The 22029-nt window shown below is 37.2% G+C and overlaps 1 protein-coding gene across 1 annotated transcript; it reads right to left on the bottom strand.

Annotated features, from left to right (window-relative positions):
• Positions 1-1325: 1325 nt before the first annotated feature.
• Positions 1326-14849, bottom strand: LOC139722880 (uncharacterized). Its single transcript, XM_071634161.1, has 6 exons — positions 14713-14849; positions 7562-7622; positions 6040-6143; positions 5072-5164; positions 3063-3128; positions 1326-1459 (listed from the first exon to the last, which is right to left on the bottom strand). The coding sequence occupies exons 1-6, from the start codon at positions 14782-14784 to the stop codon at positions 1373-1375; spliced, it is 483 nt and encodes a 160-aa protein (XP_071490262.1). The 5' UTR covers positions 14785-14849; the 3' UTR covers positions 1326-1372.
• Between the last annotated feature and the right edge of the window lie 7180 nt (positions 14850-22029).

The raw sequence follows: 22029 nt of genomic DNA on the forward strand, positions 1-22029 counted from the left end.
TAATGAAGATTAAGTAAGATAATAAATCGATTGCCTTCAATTACTGAGATCTGATGATTTACTGACAGACTGACTGAGTGTATCATTGCCAGTACGTACGGTGTAAACACAATTGCAGTATGAGAAAATATTTTCATTTGAAAACAAGCAATCCTATGCCTTAAAAGCACGGGTTTTTTCTTCATATTCATCCGTCTCGTATCTCTAAAATGTTTGTACCGTCAATTCCTATATTTTTTCTTAATAGTGTTCTTTATATAATTACACTGATTCTTTTTCCTGTCTTTGAAATCGTATTCTCTTTATTTTCTTGTTTTGATAAAATTGTTCATAAACTCAGAAGTGAAGTGAAGTAAAGTGTAAATCTAACTTCACAGAAATTAATAGATAGAATGTCTAACCAACCAGGGGACACAAAAGTTTGCTTATAAAAGTGAGGTCATTCTCAAGGGAAGTACTGCAACTTTGTGTGTATCTTGTAAGGCTTTTACTTGTATTGCCACATCGGACAAAGCATCACTCAAGCAAGCTAGAAGAGTCTTTCGCAGTTACTCATGATGTGATGTCATCATCTCATATAGTGACTGAACATGTTGCATATAATTTTATATAAAATCAGGGTGCGTGGCGTAGTTGCATCAATGATAAAAATGGCAGCAGCGCCCTCTACAAGATTATAGCGCTTTCCATACACCGTGTGGGGGAGGAAATTCTGGGAAAATCAGACTTGCACTTCACGCGAATTGCATGCAGCCCCTTACTTTCCTAGCCACACTGGTTACGGTTTCAACGTATTGATATCTAATCATCATTTTGTCGATTCGAGAAATCTCATGAGACAAATTTGTTGGAGAAGAGAAGGCCTAACATTGGTGACAGTGTTGATACAGTAATCGACAGTAAGCCCGATGCGATTTTTCTTGATTTATGATATATCCAAGTGTTTTTGGTAGCAATCCACAAAATTACATTACATAATCAAACAAGGCGTCAGTGAAGGTAAAACTGAGCAGTCACACATATGTTTACACAGCATCAGGCATGTCAGGTGTATGGACTTAGAGTTGATTTGAGAGGTTAATCATTGATTATCTTGACATAAAATCAATTTTATCTTTTGATAAAACGGGGCCCTGTGGTCTCATATCCCAATACTGGAAAATCTAGTAGTATCTTACAGGGGACTACTTGTTTTCATGTACCAATGGTTAGTTTTATTAACTTTTCTACCCTCCTTATACATTGAAAAATACACAAACAAACATTCATTATAAATGATTACACTCAGTACTTTGTTGATATCATAGCATGATTACATAATTATTATGATAACCTTGTCAAGATATATATTTCATAATATTCGGTGCTAATTTCAGGCGTAGTTTGTTGCCGGCGCGGTTGTGTCCAGGCTGTCTCGAATAACCTGGTAGTATGACGTCACACACAGAATGCACGTGATCTGGAAGAGGAGGCGCCATAGCAAGAAGAATTTTAGAAACATCGCCACGTGTTTAGAAATATGCTTCTCATCGTGACTTTCATATCTTACTTAGACCGCAGGATAAAAACAAATATCTCTTTTCTCTTTTAACGTGTTTTGCAACACGTGATCATAGTAAACCTGTCCCATTTGACATTATCATTCCTCTGAGGAGGACTAGATAATAATTATTTAATTTTACTATTCCGGACTAGCTTGAGGGAGTTTGGGATAAGTTTCGTTTTCGATAGAGATAGGAAGTTTATTGAAACTTCCATCCACCCTACAGGAAAACAAACGGATAACACGCAAACGAAACGCGGATTTTACATTAATTTTCATTCTTTTCTTTTTTTAAGAGGAAGAAGAACGAAGGGCAGGTGATGGTTATGTAATCTATGATTTGTAATTTCTAAATATACTCTCTGCTCCCGCCAAAGAAATAGAGAATAAAGACATATTTTTTATCAAGTAAAAATGTTACGTAAGGGGAGAAATGTGGGGAGGGGGAGGGGGAGGGGGTAGCTGACCACCACCGTGACCACGAGAACTAAACACATGTCTATTTTTGTTTTAATTGCACTTCGGTTTTGAATGTTGTTAAGTTAACATTGCTTCATGGTAGCATTTTTTTTTTACATTCTGCTTGAGTTGTTATTGCAGTCGCAAGAATTGATAGCACGTGTTTAAATTATTAAGACTGTATGCGGGATGACACATTTCTATTCCCAATTAAGAAATGAATATTGTTATGAAGAGATCTAAGTGATAACTAGAGAATGTAATAAGGTGTAACAAATCTCACTGAAAAAAACCAAAAAAAAAAAAAAAAACCAAAACAAAACTGGAACTGAATAGATAACTTGATAGCATGGCCTATAGGCTGCATGAACTGTATGATTCTACATGATACCAGTGTCGCTCTTATTGTGTAGAGTGAAAATATAAGGGAATGTAGTTGAGAAGTGATTTTTACATGCTTCAAAAAAGGTAAATGTATACTATGCAAATGAGCGATTTTGTACCATGTTTGATTTTTTTACCCTGTTTGATTGTCCCCATAATCATATTTATAGCTCATACATTGTATATAATTTCTCTGTTTATTTGATGGAAATGAAAATAGATTTGAATCATGAATCTTGATAGTGTTTTACAGAATACACCATTTTGAAAACGACCTATTTGCATGGTGATGATAGTGACAACATTATTTCAAAACGTTTGTTTACTTGATTATTATTTTTTAATCCAGATGTTATCCAGCTCAGTCAGCTAATTTCAACCTAAATCAGTCACCATGACTGACAACCTGTCTCCAAGAAATATTCTTTTCCTTTATCAAATCAAGTGAAGCGAATAAGACTTGGGATTGAAAAACTCTTTTTGTTACACTGTTACACGAGGAATCCATGCCCATATCAAAAGCATCTTTGATTACGTATAACTTTTATTTGCAAATGTTATGCTGTAATTATAGTTTGTTGGAAATGAAATAAACGAATTGAAATGTAGGTGAAACAGAAAAATGAAAGTAAGCAAAAAAAAAAAATAATAAAGAAAGAAAGCAACTGTAACTTACGTTCAATGCTACGCAGAGTATGTTGAACAAGACGTAGAAAAATCCCATTCCGGTGAACGTCCGTATCTGTAGACAATCAAATACACTCTGACAATCATTACAGTGATACAAACAGATTTTACTCTCTGTCAAGCTTGCCCGGGGTATTTATAACATATTATTTCAGCATATATCACATAATATTTTAATAGGGTAACGTTTTTTTCTCTTCTTTTCTTTTAAAACAACAACAAATATATTACGTCCTTTGGCAAGATTTTGCCCTCTGCATTAATCTTTGCCCACGTATTTTAACTTGTGCCTGTCATCATCAGAGCTGTGTTAGCGATCCTGATAGCGCCCTCACAAGTAGGGAATGCAGTTCTCCATTCTGGCGGGTGCTATCCCCGTTAAGTACAATCTTATCATTATTATTGGTGTTATCATCATCATTAATTAGTGAACTTCATATGCAGAAGTAGATTGCGCAAAATCTCAAGCCAACCTAAGACATGCAACTGGCGTGTCTTGTAGTGACCTTTACTTTTCATCATGGCTGCACACACCATCGAACCGATCTCTGGTCTGCATGTACCCATATCAAACGATTAAGTTAGTACAGTTTCATATACAAGCCCTTTATAGCCCCCTTTACACTTGTGTTTCTTAACCCCGGATTACGCTGTGCACTGTACACGTACATGCACGCACTGGCAGCACTTGATTATCTCGTTTCTGATTGGTCAGTGGGGGTCGGACTTCGTCTCCGTCGCTTAGCCCCGGATTATTTTTTCGTTCTGTTTACACTCACTTGCTTGGCACCGCAATTGCGGTATTAACCCTGCTATTTTGCAGGGCCAGATAGTACCGGACTATCGGTGGGGCTAGCCCACTTTAGCCCTTTTTACACTTGTGTTTCTTAACCCCGGACTTTCTCTGACCCAGGACTATCGTTAGTCCCGTACCAATTTTTTTTTCAGCTTTTTACACTGGTCAATTAGTCCCGTACTATCTCTTGTCCGGGGCTAAGGAGAAAACTGACCTTTTTTACACTCGTATTTCTTAGTGCGGTACTTTCCAAACCACATGAATATTCATGGTTACGCTGTGTACTGTACACGTACACGTACGCACCGGCAGCACTTGATTACCTCGTTTCTGATTGGTCAGTGATGGTCGGACTTCGTCTCCGTCGCTTAGCCCAGGATTATTTTTTCGTTCTGTTTACACTCACTTGCTTGGCACCGCAATTGCGGTGCTAACCTGCCTTGCTATTTTGCAGGGTCAGATAGTACCGGACTATTGGTGGGGCTAGCCCACTTTGACAAAAACGAGTGTAAACAGAAAGTGAGCTAAGGATAGTCCCGTACCAACGGTGGGGCTAAGCCCCCCCCCCCCCCCCTTAGCCCCACCGTTGGTACGGGACTAAGCAAAAATTTACAAGTGTAAAAAGCCCTTATTTGGAACAAATTATCAAGGTGCTGATAAGTTCTTGGAATTTATATGCCGTTGTGTTCCTATCAAGTTGTTTAAGTTCCTTTAAGCTAAATCTAAAAGATAATTTCTTAAAATCGCACGATTGTTCTATCCTGATCACCTGGAAATATCTTTGTATACTCACAACGAAATCTCACTTGGGTGACTATTTTGTTTGACTAAATTGTTACTAAGCGTTGTTACTCTAAGGGTTAATTTTATAAACACTGTATGATACTTTTATGCATGACTTTGTACGTAGCTTTATTGCATTATCGACATTTTGCTTCCTCGTATTTTTCGTCACTTTTCGTCATTCATACATTGTACTAAACTCTTATATCATTTCTATGGAGTCTACATTCTACAAGCTTCTACTTTTGTAAATTTCTCATTATCATTACACATTAGTTATCCGTATTTGCTTGTTTATTTCTATCTGAAATTTACTTTTTTGAACAGTACTTCTCACTTGAAATTACGTGGGATGTAAAATTGTATGAAATGTGGAATGTTAAAGAAAGAAGTGAAAAAAAAGAGTGATTCTAGCTTACCAGCTGGACCAGAGAAGCGATGAGCATGAATATCTCGATCATAACATAGATAGCCATGACGATAATATACGGCACAAACAGTCGGTGCTTTTCCTACATTATAGATAAACAAAAATGTAATAGAGAAAGGGAGAGAAGAAAGAAATTTTGTGTGAGAGAAAAAGGCAGAGTGATTCAGATGTTAATTAATTTTAGAGATAATTCCCATGAATGATTCAGAACACAAGGAAAATATCAAATACACTTGAATTCTTTGCTTTGTCTGCAAAGTAAATCGAGTGCAGCAAGAGGGCGAAACATCCACATTAGCGTCGCGGTGAGATACTCGTATACGGCAGACATCACAATGTATAATGCAACAACACTATTTGTCAGAATCGCATGAAAATGTGTCGTTTATCTACCATAAAATAACGCATCACTTTCGATCTTTTCGAATTCCGTTTTACTTCACTTTTGATAATAATTCCCCGACTCTATCTGCGTGTCTATACTTGTGATGATAATATGTATTACGGAAGCCGAGTGATATTGAGCATTTGTATATTTTATTATAAATGCATATCTTTGCTTATCTCACTACCACCTCTGTTGATACCCTTTTAAAGCTAATGCCGATCATGTTTGACCGATTGCTGACAGAAAGCTTACAGTACAATCAATGTTAAGTATTGTTAAAATAATATAAAAAATGTGAACAATATAGTTTGATTGAAATTGTTTCTCTAATAAACCGTCTACAGTTATAGAAATATCTCTTTATAATTTATGGGTTTTTTGTGTGCAAAAATCTTTATACAGTACGATGTTTTGATGCAACTGACCTACACATATACATCAAATGTGATAGCTCAATTATATCTTTGAAATCACTGCTCTCTGTTGTAAACAGTGGCTTTAACCCCAAAACAATTATATCAATATAGCGTCAAGTATTGGGGCCTTGGATGTCCTTCGGATGAACTCACCCGAGGTATGGAGAAGAGGAGGATGATGGAACAGATCAGAATAGCGACGAACACCAGTATGACGATGGCGCTGGACACGAATATGATTCTATTCTTGCTTGAAACTAGGAAAAACAACAACAACAACAAGAAAACACAAATAAACAAACAAACAAACAACGAGCCAACAGAAGAATAGAGAAGGGTCGGTAACTAATAATTATGTACAAAGAAGACTCCTTGCGATACTCAGGGGAGCATTTCATGAAGTGTTTTGTCAGATATTATTTCTGACAAACTGTTATGCTAAGCTACTGAAATCCTTGCATGTGATTGGCTGAGAGTAAAATTGTCCCACAATAATCCTTGTTGGACAAAAGGCTTCATGAAATGCCCCCAGGATTTTACATCCAGGATAACCGAACTGATCACGCACCGATTACTTGATATCCATGTACACTGACTTCGACCTTGCCTATAAGCATGACCATATCAGAAAGAAAATATGACAAAAATTGTATACGTTTTCTGTCTCTTTTTCCCCATCAGAATTTGATGATGACTATACTGCTGCGCATGTCAGGTGATGTTGTCAAAGAAGTTATGAAATGGGGGCGCTGTGGCACAGTGGATAAGACTCTCGACTCCCGATCGGAGGACCCGAGTTCGAATCCCGCCCAGTCCTGACGTCCTTGGACAAGATATTTTGCCCACCATGTCCCTCTCGACCCAGGTGTATAAATGGGTATCTGGCAACGCTATAGGGTAATAATAATGGTAGGGCCCTCTGGTAGAACAGTGGCAACACTGAAGAGGCTACCCTGGGTAAATTAGGCCTTATTATTATATATCATAAATGTCTATCACGGAGAAAGCTCGTTTATACAAGACTTAGTGTAGGCCCAAAATAATGATAGATGAGGATATAGGCCAAAGTAAGACTGCAATGATTACGTCACTTACTGTCAGCTTAACCCTTCCCCTGACAGGGACTATGGACAATGTGTACAACCCCATGAACTTTTTTGTGCCAATCGGAACTTAATGTACACAAAGAGTTAAAAGGAAGATGCCACTCAGTGTTCATGTGGACGTAGATTAAACGCCAAGTCAAGCACAACAACATTGAAAGTTTCATTGAAATCAGATGAATAACTTTAAGAGAAGTGTAACTTTAATGTTCATTATATATAATTCCATATAATGTGGACATAAGATTTTGTCAAATTTTGTCTTAGTCTTGATAAAAATCCGATTGATATAATACACAAGAAATTTAGGTCTTTCTTGCTCCATGTAATTGGACACTTTGTTCGACTTTCGTATGATGTGATCCAAACAGGCAAGTGATGCAATTTATGTTTGAACGAGGAAATTTAGCAAGACTTGTATGTAAGTCAGTCTAGGGTAAAGTGGGAAGATCAAAATGACGAAATTTGTGCATCAACTTGAAGATGCAGTCCATATTTCGAAAATGAAAACGGGCAGTAACGACTATAAAAGACATAATCACCATTACAGAAGCCATTGTCAGTACACTCACCTACATTGTCCTCAATGTAGAGCATGTAGGCCGCCAGTGCAAGAGAGATAGCCGCGTATATCTGAAGAAGAAAAAGAAGGAGGAGGAGGAGGAGGAGGAGGAGTAATCAAATTAAATTAAATTAAATCAAATTAAATTGAATTGAATTAAATTAAATCAAATTAAATTAAATTAAATTAAATCAGATTAGATTAGATTCGAGTTTTATTTTCCACTAATGAAGTGGAACACTCAGCCCAGGGCTGGTTTTCATTATTGAATGTGAAACCATTATGATAATACATGCTACAAAAGCGCATGTGCCATGCATTGACTTTTTAATAGAAGATAACGAGTCACGAACATACGTGCCCATCGTGGAATTTGAGGATGAATTATGATTGTAGTAGATCACTTGAACAGCATTGTTCGGTCCCTTTACGTAAACTGTGGCCCCGCCAGCAGGAACATATTGTTGACACCTTGGGTGTACAAGCAGCAGCTAACAAGCTAACATAAATGTCAACATAAATGTCACGAACATTATTCATCCTTCATTGGCCGACAAAGATCCCCGTATGCCATCCAGAATATTTAAGGCTCTTCCTCAAGTATCAGGTTCTTCTTTTCTTTTTCTTTTTTGTTGTTGTTGTAAGTGAATGATATATTATCAACATTTACTATAGTCATTATGTATTTTGTATCGCATACAAGTGCAAACATTCCACAGTTGGGGCCCCCAGTATCACGGGTACAATGTATGCTGTATACAATGCGAGGAGTCAGAAAATATCTAGGTGACGGTCGAGTATTAAGTGGGACACTTATATCGTTAGTTAAGGAAGTTTAAAGAAACACGATACTCAATCATGTGAATGTATTCGAATCTGGGAAGACAGGGTTAAATTTCAAAAAAAAAAAAAAAAACCCAAGCGAAAAACGTGCTGGACCGAACATTAGTAGATAATCCTAAGTAGGATTGTGATAATGTATCCAAGTGATTCCCCCACCCCACCCCCCCCCAAAAAAAAGTGAAGACAGACAATAATAATAATAATAATAATAATGACATTTTTTATAGCGCATATAACAAATGAATGTTCCCTATGCGCTTTACAATCTCATCACAAAACATACTGTACTTAACAATTTACTTTCAATACAAACATACATGTACAAAGAAAAAAGAAAATATCAACTCACAAATAGATAAGTCTTCAAAGAAGATTTGAATGAGACCAATGAAGCTGACTGACGGATATGTTGTGGCAGTGAATTCCACAATCTTTGGGCAACAACTGAAAAAGACCTGTCACCATAAAACTTTGTATTAACTTTAGGTATGCGGAGAAGGGATTGATGTTGTGATCTCCGACTTCGTGTGGAAACAGGTGAGATGATCAATTCCTTAAGATATTGTGGACTAATTTCATTTTGAACTTTGTAAACTAACAGGAGAATCTTGAATATGAGACGCTTTTCAATGGGGAGCCAGTGAAGTTGAGTAAAAGTGTGTGAGATTTCACTATACTTGGGGAGCTTTTCAATGATGCGGGCAGCAGTGTTCTGAATCATTTGAAGATGATAGCAATCCGATTTGGGAAGATTAATCAACAGACTATTACAATTATCTAACCTACTAATAACAAAAGCGTGAACTAAAGTGTGAGTGATCTTCTTCGTGAGGTAGGGTCGTAGTTTGCCGAGACATCGAAGAGCAGCTCCGTTTATGACCAGCTGTAACTGAATAGTGAAGTTTTATGAGATCGGCATTTGATAGTATGGCGCGCAGTAAAATAATGTACATTATTCGGCACTGTGATTCTTTTGATTCACTTCCATTACCACTGTAAAAAGTTGTGTTGTTACTGTTCTTGGTATATATTATCATTATCAATACAACATTTTAAACATCATCATCGTTTTAACCACAACCCTCGTATCATATAATACATAAACACGCTTTATCGCATTGCTTTACTCTCCTATAGGCAAATCACTTCATCGCCTATTCCTCGGAGAGAAATTAAAGTGGTCAGTCCATTTGCTACTGGGCTTCCATTGACTCAAAACACATCGACTCAAGTCAATTCAATTTCAGCTCTCCATCGACAATTTACACTATTAACATCATCTCCATCATCATCATCATCATCACCACCATCATCATTATCCTCATCAGTCTCATTATGGACTGCAAATTAAATGCTTAACCTAAATTTAATTGTTAGATTCTGAGTAAAATGTGACAACTTTTTCGTTACTAATTTCCGTGTCCCTGTTACTGATACCATCATCATGTCCACAATGTAGGCTTGGTTAAACGTAGACATTGATTTGGATATGAAATCGCACACACACACAGCTCACACGCACGCACACACACACACTCCGTCCCCCGCATCCCTAAGTCTCTGGCCTGTCCCTCATTATCCCTCATCAGGGGCGGATCCAGGAATTCTGTACAAAAAAAAAAAAGGGGGGGGGGGAACGCAACTAACATTTCCAGTGACACTTCCGGGATTTCATATTTTTCCTTTTCATTTCTTTTGTTTTTAACGAAAAATAAAGGGGGGAGGCAAACGCCGATTGCGCCCCCCTCTGTGTGCACCACTGCTTGTGGTCTTTGTCTCGATCTCCCCCTCTCTCAATTATTTTCGCCACTTCGCCTTCCTCCCTGTTCTCTCCCCTTCCCAGCGATCGTTTCCTCACCTTTTCTCTCCTCCTCATCTTTATCCCCCCCCCCCCCCCCCCCCCCCCGCTGCTCGCCCAGTTTTGTCTACATCAGGTCCCTCTCTCCTTCATTATCGTGACAGTTTGTGACATCTGACGTTTTGACATTCGGCCTGGGACGGATCCACTTAGCGCTCTATCTTTTCTATAAACTCCCTCTCCAGCTCCCACTCACGTCACTGGAAGATTCCTCGCCTACCCCTGCCTGCCCTTCGGCTGAGTCGCCTCAAATTTCGGTCGCCGCATGAGTCGATGAATTTAAAGGGAACCTTCTCTCTTCGAACGCGTATAGTTCAACATTAATAAGGGTTGCAGGCACGCGAAGTTCTGCTTTAACTATATAGGCCTTCTTATTTATCTTATGGCTCGGTGTTTCACGTCATTATTGTTCCGGTATTCCTCGAGTAGTTATTAAGATACAGAAACCAATCAACAGAAGGCAATCGCATCAATACTAAACAAAGCCGTCCCAAACACAATTTCAACTTAATAGAAAGGCACAATTTTATCAGTCCCAGTTGCGGAGGATTTATTAGAGTAGGAATATACACATGGGTTTCTGGATTATTATGTCGGTGTATTCACAATCAAGACGATATCATTGGTCATACAATTTCATGAAATGACTTATATATGTGATATATATATATATATATATATATATATATATATATATATATCACTGCCCCAATAGTCTCCCGCTGACAACGGGCAAGTAGTCACAAAATTATATACTCTGAAAGCAAACCAACAAAAACAAATTAATTGCATCTTTCGAACCACTAATAGGCCTACTTCAATCATTGCTTGTAGTTTTTTCCGTCATATTTCACAGTCCTATCATCATTCTGAACTTGAGTTTTGGTTCCTCACGCATTTAGAAGTAGCATTGTATTATTTAGCTATATAGTAGTAATGTTTATATATATATATATATATATATATATATATATATATATATATATATATATATATATAGCTATATATTTCACAGTCATATAATCATTATGAACTCGAGCTTTGGTTCCTCATGCATGTATAGAAGTAGCCTTGCATTATTTAGCTGCTCATATATCACTGCATTTACTTTTGTAGCTAGATTCTGTTTGGAATTGTATTTTGTATTATTGATATTGTTCTATCCTGCAGTGATATGTATCTGATTGTTGTGAAATGTGAGAAAAAATTGAAATCCAATTTCAAGATTGAATAACTTTCTCATATTTTCATTCATGTTAATCAAACTTTGAATTCATTGTTCAATTTGACTTTGCTCGTTTTATTAATGGTTATAAAACATAAAGACGAGTTTCCCTTTAATTCCGCTTTGGCATTTGCCTTGATCTACGCTTATAAATATGTATACACACAATACGCACATACACAAACAAACACACACACACACACACACACACACACACACACACACACACACACACACATACATCAGTTGCGCGAGTGCACATGAAATGTACAATTTGTACTACCCTATCGTTTCCTCACTTCCCCATTTCCGTTCTTTTATCAGTCCCGCCCAATGCCCCAGCAAAAATCAAGTCAGCAACAGAGCTGCTATTTTCGCGCGGGAGGCTGAACAAACATCGCCCAGGAATTTGGCCAATGTGCCCTTGGTACAAGTCCAAGTACTGCACTGTACTCAACTGTGCTACAGCGGAGCGGTAGGCCCTATACACTGTAGTCTTCGTCAGATATGAACATGACGAGGACAAGTACTTTTTTTTTTTGGTCCGACATAGGCCTATCTACACTCAGCAAAAAAAAAAGAAAAAAAAAGAAAAGAAAATAAACACATTTTCAAGTTCATATTTCTCATCGATTTTTTTGGGCTAAATATCAAAGTATCGATACCATAATTATGAAAGGTAATTTTATCAACTTGGTAAGTCAATACAAAGGGAGACCTAACGAATAAGTGAACACTTTTGTTTTTCTCTTCCAACATATGTCCAAGGCATAATAGTAAAAACTGCAAAAATGAACAAGTTGTCATTCATGCGTAAATGCTCTTCCGTGTAACAATAACAACGAAAGACAAATTTAACAAAATAAAAAACATGAATTCAGTGGCAAAAATATACCTATGATCTCTATTATTATCCTTAAAGATCAAATGATCAATAAAGGCTGAAATAATGGAGAAAAATGAAGAATTTTCTGTCACATCCAATTTCAAATGAAATGAGAGAAGAAGCAATATTATAGGATATTTGAATTGATTCCTCAAATCAGAGAAAATCGTAAATTATATTTGGTTCTTGATTTTTTCTAATGAATTCTTACATTACTAAACTGAATGAATGAAATAAAGATATTCTGTTCATTCAATCATTTTTGTGCCTTTGTTCCATATTTCATTTGAAGTTTGAGCTGACACAAAATTCTTTTTCCCCCCTTAATTTTCCCACTTTGATTTTGTTTGAGGTTAGAAAGAGATAAAGAGAACGAAAACTTATTTTTGCTATTTCATTCATGTCTCTCATTGTGTTAAACTGGTCTTTTGTTATCATTGTTATCTTGAAGGGTATTTGCAAATAAAAGACAATATGTCAATTTGTGCAATGTTTTCTTTTGCGCCTTGGAGGACAAAAATAAATCACGCGTTAAATCTTCCTTTATATTGACCTACTAGTTTGATAGCCAATTAAATTACCCTTAATACATTGATTTTCATCAAAATATTCTATGAAAATTACGAACTTGAAAAAGTTTTTACTTTCTTTTTTTTTTGCTGAATGTATTGTCGTAATAGACACCAAAACATATACACTACACACATGCACACATTTATGTCTGTATGTATGTATGTATATGTATGTATATGTATGTACATACATGTATGTGTGTATGTACATACATGTATGTATATATACAATATATACACATATATAATAAAGTGTGTGTGCGTGTGTATTTGCGCGTCATTCTTGTCTCCCGATTTATCCTTGACCTGTTCCTATCTAGATATCCACCCACTCGTTTCATATCTTCGTCTGTCTTGTGATTCTACCGTCCAGCTCTACCATATCGTTTTCACATTGTCCTCGTCAAACCAGTCGCCGAAACGAATTAATTTTGCTAGGCCTACTCCTCCCACCCTCAAATCATACGATTGTTTGGGCATATTTCGCGTTTTCCTTCCATGTAATTGACTTGGTGTGGCGGCTTATCCCCCTTAATAGCATTTCTAGCCCCCCCCCCCCCATCACAACATCTCTATCTCAGTCAACCTCGTCATCTTTCCATCATTAAAGGGGATGGCTAGTAACCGATCAGTGGGAATGCTGAGGGATGATTGTTCAATCCTTGTGGGATTCATTTAAGAGTACATTATATATTTACTGTTGTGTGAAAATTATTCGCTTCAGAACGGTCTCATATTCAAGTAATGTGCAGATTAATGCCCCGTCACTGACCAGGCACACTAACCTGGAAACATTAAACTGCATATTACTTGAATATGAGACCATTCTGAGGCAAATAATTTTCACACAACAATAGATATATAATGTACTCTTAAATGAATCCCACAAGGATTGGAACAATCATCTTCCAGCATATCCACTGATTCCCACTGATCAGTTACTAGCCATCCCCTTTAAGAATAATCTTATTTCAAAAGCTCTCATTATCAGCAGCAAAAATAACAATGCACGCCCTGATGAAAGTTAGACTAAAATGTGAGTGGCAGTCAGGCCATCATATAGCCATGTGACATATTCACTTGTCGCTAATACGGGAGTGGAGAGAAAATGGTTAATAACTTTAAATATCTGCAATGCATACAAACATACGTGTGTGTTTAAGGACACAATACGTACAAGCACAATCATTCACATTCTAACCCACATAGTTGTTACGTATAGGCGTACTTATGTGTCGATATGTTTGTTTATTACTCCCGTGTATGATGCATATCTAATGAAAAAACAGTAATACTTCAAGGTCATTGCGAGTGATAGCTCTTCTCTTTGTACCAATTTTCCCCACTGTACGGAAAATGCGTCGTGGTATTTGCGGGACAATCAATAACTGGCGATCACTGACGAAGCTGTATCTAAAGTATTTAAGTTTACATTATTATGGTAGTTTGACGAAACGATAACGCTACTGGATAACATGTCAAGACCCAAAATAAAAGTGTGTGTGTGTGTTTGTGTCTGTGTTTGTGTATGTGTGTGTGTGTGTGTGTGTGTGTGCGTGTGTATTATTATGTGTTTTAGCAGCACAAGAGAGAAGAATGCAGCTGCACATTTTTGTTCATTTTAATTTCTTTGTTAACATGGGCCTGATATTGAATGAAATTCAACTAAAGAATATCATAAAACAAAAGTGCGTGTGTGTGTGTGTGTGTGTGTGTGTGTGTGTGTGTGTGTGTTAGAGGGAGGGCCGGCGGGTCCGGGAGAGAAGAAAAGACTTACCAGGCTGTAAACTGCGCTTAACACGGATCCACTTCTCAGGCTCCAGCAACAACACTTTTGCATAATTGCCATATTGTTTCCTCAAATAAAAATCTATATATGAGTAGAAAGAAGAAATAGAAGAAGCACCGCGAAGAAATGATCTCAACGTGGTTTCAAGAGAGTGAATCAGCCAAGAGAAGCATCCTCAATAACAACAGCAGAGCATTAATGTCCAACGGGAAACAAAAAAGTAGGAAGATGCGTATCTATGGTAACGTTCGCTTGGCAGGCAGATGAGTGTGTGGATGTCGTTACTGTTGACTTCTTCATTGGCTGTGGGGAGCATTAGGCGTCTGGCTTTGACATGCATAACGATGGGGACGGAAGTCGTTTCCGTCCAACTGATGGGTCGGTATGGGAACAGCCGCGCCCTCCAATGCAACTTCCGTGATGTATGCCATCGAGCGACGGGGCTACTTTCATAAGTACACAAAACACTAACATACACACACAACACACACAAATGCGCACGCACACACATTCACACACAAATCGACCCCACGTATTCATAAATCACAACCACATACAAAACAAACTCGCACGAAAAGTCAATTTCTCAGCACATAAGTATCACAGCGTGAGATTTTTTTCTTTTTTTGTGTGTCTATGCATGTAGGACCTATGCCGTCAGAGTAAAGATGTGAACATTCATATTTGACTCTATTCAGATTTTGATAATCCTCACTATCGCGACAAAGGGAGACGTAGGCGAAAAAATATAGTCCTGTACCGTCTGGTATACAACTACAGCCCGTCGCTTAAAGCCGAGAAATGGTTACCAATCTCGCGCATCCATGGAATTCTCGACGTGAAATCCTACCCTGACAGCTGGCCTGGTAGCTCAGCCGATAGTCTAAACTGTGGCGTCACACAGCTCCTCGTTTATAGGCCTTACTTGTATTCACTCTACCATTCCCCATGAAAGAACCTACGGAGAAAGTCAAGGTCGTGTAAAGGGAGCGGCGAGGTGATGCAAAAAGGGTGAAAAGGGGAAGCAAAGACAGAAGAGAGGCAAGAGACAATGACCATTAACTGTATTGTGTATCATATGTATGAATTAAATGGATGTGCATGCAATGTCTCAATTTCAATGTTTATTATTGCATGGTGTCATTTGCACCACAGTACAATTTTGAAATTTGGGTTTTATCGAATAGAAGTTTTGCTTTAAGTTATATTTGCCGAGAATATCAATATAATGTATTTAAACTTTGTTATAATGCTTTGCTCGTTTTGCCAAGAATATCAATTAATATATTGTATTTAAACTTTTTTTGTGTGCAATGCAATGAAATTAAAGATAATCACATGCTTTTGATGTTTGTTATGATGTGACAAAATTAGAAATATGAATTTGATATATTACACAATCTTGGTATACAGCTAACTTCATTACGAACGATATTTGTCAATTCTTTGATGTTTAAATACATCATGATAATCAAGTTCAGATTTTCTTATTCTTTGTCATTTTTCGATAAATTAACTAAAATTATATACTAACGTAATTACATATCAATATATTAATATTTTTCAATTTCAATTCATTTTCATATTTCTCTATGAAAAATTACATCAAATATAACAAAATTAAATGAAATACATGACATACATAGAATATTGCAAATATGTAAAACATAATAGTGGTCGATCTGTTAAGTTTGGAATTTGTGAACGAATGCTAAAGAAATATGAAGGAACCTACTTAAAAGCGAGCTTGTTGAGCGTAGGTCCCGGTTAAAAACGAGTTTAAGATTGAGAAGGGGAGCACGGGTACAACAATGACCGGAACATAAGAGAAAAACAAAATAAAAAAGTACAAATATACAGTTATATAGCAAATTCTTCTCTAGTGCAGGTTAGGGGTTGGAAAATATATAGGCTATATCAATTAGCTAAAGCACTGGGGAAATTACATGAACTGTAATGAAATGCAAATATTCAAAGTAGGGATATAGACTTAGTTGTGAGGTGTTTTTTTTCTATATGTGGCAGATATGTTGCTTCGTCGGTGAAGACCGTTAAAAAATCAGAAATTGGTATTGATTTTTTTTTAAATCTCAAGGTATTTCTCAGATACATTGTGGAAGAGTGAGCAGACCCCTCTTGCAATCGATCAAATATAGGTTTTCCCGGCCAATTTCGCACTTTTGTCAGTCCATTTGATAAAAGGTTCATTCAATTTAGCGAAAATCGTCGTCACTGCACATTCTGTCATTCGAAATTGCAAGTTGGTCGTTCAATTTAGCATTTCGATCAATGAAATTTGCACATGTGCCTTTCGAATTCGTAAAACGAGCATTCAAATTGGCACGTGCTCTTCAGTCATTCAAATTCGCCAACACTGGCCGAAAGGGGTATTTCAGTCATTCAATTTCGCGTATGGGCAGTCAAATTCCTAACATGTTCATTCAAATTAACGTCATGTTATTTCTCTTTTGAAAAGGTGATAACATTTAAACGCGTATTTCTATGTGACTTTTTGTTTCATCCACGCACTGTTAAGCAGTAAAAGTATCATACTTTTTACCATACATAACTCGGCTTTGTTGTTCTGTAACGCCCCTTTTCTTTCATACATGTCATTTTAGGCCTACATGTACCAATACTACAGATTAACTTCATCTTCTTACAGTCATGACAGCACAAGTTAGATACAGACGTATTTCTCAAGAAGACAGAAAAAGAATTATAGGAACATTTGATGATCATAACCTTGACTTCCTAGAACTGGCCGACACACTCGGAATAAAGCACTCAACGGCCAGATAAGTTGTGGCCATGTACACACGATGCACTATATCTTCGGACTGGAAGAATCACTAAGCACATTGAAGAAAAAAAAACAGTTGCCAAAATCTCTAAAATAAGTACGAAAATGTGAAATGTAATGACGCTTGCAAAACAATAACTGCGTTGACAAAAAAAAAATAAAGAAAGAACCAAAGCATAAACATGCGTGCTAAATTGACTGCAAAAGATGTTAAATTGGATGCCCAAAAATGAATTTGAATGAACGAGTGCGGCATGTCCGTGATCACGTGACTATATCATTCTAAATTGAATGAACGAATAACGAAATGGTGCTTGTTTTACGAATTTCAATTGAAAAAGTGTTAATTAGAATGAGGCTAAAGGTAATTTGAATGCTCCAAAATGAATTTGAATGAAGAGATCATAAAATTGAACTACCGAACATGTCATCTACGCTAAATTTCGCTAAATTGAATGCAGCAATTAGGAAATGGACTGACAAAAGCGCGAAATTGGCCGGGAAAACCTATATTATAGGTTTTCCCGGCCAATTTCGCACTTTTGTCAGTCCATTTGATAAAAGGTTCATTCAATTTAGCGAAAATCCTCGTCACTGCACATTCTGTCATTCAAAATTGCAAGTTGGTCGTTCAATTTAGCATTTCGATCAATGAAATTTGCACATGTGGCATTCAAATTCGTAAAACGAGCATTCAAATTGGCACGTGCTCTTCAGTCATTCAAATTCGCCAACACTGGCCGAAAGGGGTATTTCAGTCATTCAATTTCGCGTATGGGCAGTCAAATTCCTAACATGTTCATTCAAATTAACGTCATGTTATTTCTCTTTTGAAAAGATGATAACATTTAAACGCGTATTTCTATGTGACTTTTTGTTTCATCCACGCACTGTTAAGCAGTAAAAGTATCATACTTTTTACCATACATAACTCGGCTTTGTTGTTCTGTAACGCCCCTTTTCTTTCATACATGTCATTTTAGGCCTACATGTACCAATACTAACTTCATCTTCTTACAGTCATGACAGCACAAATTAGATACAGACGTATTTCTCAAGAAGACAGAAAAAGAATTATAGAAACATTTGATGATCATAACCTTGACTTCCTAGAACTGGCCGACACACTCGGAATAAAGCACTCAACGGCCAGATAAGTTGTGGCCACATGATGCACTAAATCTTCGGACTGGAAGAATCACTAAGCACATTGAAGAAAAAAAAAAACCTGTTGCCAAAATCTTTCAAATAAGTACGAAAATATGAAATGTAATGACGCTTGCAAAACAGTAACTGTGTTGACAAAAAAAAAAATAAAGAAAGAACCAAAGCATAAACATGCGTGCTAAATTGACTGCAAAAGATGTTAAATTGGATGCCCAAAAATGAATTTGAATGAACGAGTGCGGCATGTCCGTGATCACGTGACTATATCATTCTAAATTGAATGAACGAATAACGAAATGGTGCTAGTTTTACGAATTTCAATTGAAAAAGTGTTAATTAGAATGAGGCTAAAGGTAATTTGAATGCTCCAAAATGAATTTGAATGAAGAGATCATGAAATTGAACTACCGAACATGTCATCTACGCTAAATTTTGCTAAATTGAATGCAGCAATTAGGAATTGGACTGACACAAGTGCGAAATTGGCCGGGAAAACCTATATATTCATCGCAGAACAAGATATTTCCAAAGAGTGTTTTATTGTGTGTGTGTGTGTGTGTGTGTGTGTGTGTGTGTGTGTGTGTGTGTGTATTACATATTTTGAAGCGAGCACGGAAACATGGGGATTGGGGATGGGTATGGGGATAAAGGAATCATGCGATACGCGGTTTGTAAGAAGAAAGGGGCAGTGGGAGGAATTATTATCATGCAGGGAGAGGTGGAGGGGTTGTTGTTGTGTTATAACATTATTCTATTCGATGTACATTTGAAGAGTTTGTTTGCAAAAACCGATAAGTCCATATTTGCCAAATGGAGATATTTGCGATTAAAGGTCAAGAAAAATAAAGAGAATAATAAGAAAATTTTTGCTTCTTTTGACCATAACTTCAAAAATATACCTTTGTATGTAGTGACCAATATATCATTTAAAAGTCATCATTTTGCACATTATAACAGAGATCGTGCTTCAAAATCTTCAAAAATGGACTTATCGGTTTTTGCAAACAAATCCTTCATTTGATTTCGCATTGATGCGTGGAATATAGGCCAACATCAATTCTCTTGAATTACTCAGTTGATTGCTGATTGACTGATTTATTCTCTGTTCTCTATCAGATAAAATAGGCTAATTCAGTTTGTGTAATTGCATTATGTAAATTGGATGACAAAACTCAAAAGCTACTTGAACAAATAAGTACCAGCAACCAATTGATAAAGAAGGGAGTGCGGGTGTTATTATACATTGGTGGTATATACTTTGATGAACTGTATAAGCTCGTGGCAACTCCTCTATCATACGCCTCCCGTAACGAAGAAACGGCGAAAAAAAAATCACTCTCTTGTGTGTGCTTCAATATTGTAAATCAACAGCCCGGGACTCATCTAAGTCGTTTAAGATGTAAAGCACTATCACCGATTTCATTACAGTTTCAGTGGTGAGTGCTTCTCTATGGCTCCAAAGTTTACAAGAACAATAGATTTTTACACAAACACGAGAGCGGAAAGCACGCAAACACATACGCGCACACATACACATATAGCAAATAATAAAAAGCAAGCAAGCAAACAAACAAACAAACAAACAAACAAACCTACAAAAAAAAATCTCTTTAATATCATAGTTTGGTAAAGTACAAAAGAAAAATAAAAGACAGGAACAAAACTTCGCATCGTAGACACTTCACTTTACTAAAACCCGGGGAGGAGGGTGGGGTTGGGGGGAGGTGATAGGAGTGTTGGCCCTATGCGAAGTACCACCTATACTCGAATACTACTTCCTCTTGAACCCGCCCCCCCCCCCCCCCCCACCTATCCACACAAACACACATGCACGCGCTAAAAACATTCCGCAGCCCATGTACCCCCCACGTGTTATGCATTAGTTCTGCATATCATCAGATATTAATACACAAATCAAATGTATATCAAAATAGACCTGATACTCGGCATACGCATAGATGATTAATATGATTGATACTGGTGTATAAACTTAGGACGGCTGAGAGATCAGAGAGAAAGTCTGAAACTACAACTAGGCCTACATCGCGAACGAGATGATCGTGATGATTGACGGTGATGTCCCCGAGGCCAGCAAGGCAGGAGATTCGTGGAGACAACAGAGCGGCAGCCACCGACACACAGACACACACACACGCTATACATGTACATGATTACCATATACACTGTACATATTATTTACATTAATGCAGTTATTAATCTATTTGATTCAAGTCTGTAAAACGCGATAGTATTACATGTTTAACTTACGTGCTCTTATTTTTTTTCTTTTTCGTCGTAGTTTGAGGGATAGTCAATAAGTAAATGCAAAATATTAATGCGTATGGTCGATTATTTAACTGATTAACTGCAGTGATCACGTTAGTGTTGAATAAGACACAATAGATTTTCTGTGACCTGTTGGGTACCTCACCTGACTATAATTGACATGTGTCATTCAAAACACCACGCATAAACCAAGAGTGAGCAAATAGTTCTTACAAGCATGGACTTACAACTGGAGATTTCTTGAAAATCCCCTTTCAATAATAATACAGTACTCTCCGCGTAATCGGGTATCGCTTAAACTGGTACTCCGTTTAATTGGGTAGTAATGTCAAAATCAGTTCCAATGCACATTAAAATTACCTGATAATCGGGTTGCCTCTCCACATAAATGGGGAAATAATTTTCTTCTAATCTAATTTTTACCCACATTTTATCGCAAATAACACTTTAAGAAATTGTGAATGCTAAATTTTCCACGGCTAATCGCATTCTCTGCTTAATTTGCAAAGAGTGATTAAACATGAAAACACATGTACCATTACAAACTTGCCTCACGTAAACGAACATTAAACATGTAGCTGGCACTCACAATTGCGTAGACAGGCTGGAGTTGAACACACTTGCGCTACCTCCCTTGCTCCTTAACAACATTCACTTTACGAGAAGTTTGCAACGAAAATCAGGCCATGCACCAGATCCATAATTTTGCTTTTCTCCAGTAACTTCTCGAAAAGTAACCCGACGTTCCACGTGACTAGTGCACACAAAGAGGCGTGTTCATTTCGGAAAACGCCTGCATAAAGGCGAGGAGTCTATAGTCAAACGACAAAGTTTTCTGAAGATTATATGTCCATAAAAAGAGTGTAAATTATTGCTCGTGACTGAGCAAGTGTAAGGTACAACACGTATGTATAATGTGCAGAGCAAGCATATAGTGTAGGTGTTTGGTGCAGTGTAGGTGTTTGGTGCAGTGTACAATGCATACATACACATTGTGTGTGTCAATTGTGAATGAGATGTGTTCTTCTGTTAAACGGGTACTCCGCTTA

Source organism: Diadema antillarum, unplaced genomic scaffold, assembly GCF_040938485.1.
Source record: "Diadema antillarum isolate AM-2024a unplaced genomic scaffold, OU_Dant_1.0 scf00000176, whole genome shotgun sequence".
In the NCBI taxonomy this organism is placed as follows: domain Eukaryota; kingdom Metazoa; phylum Echinodermata; class Echinoidea; order Diadematoida; family Diadematidae; genus Diadema; species Diadema antillarum.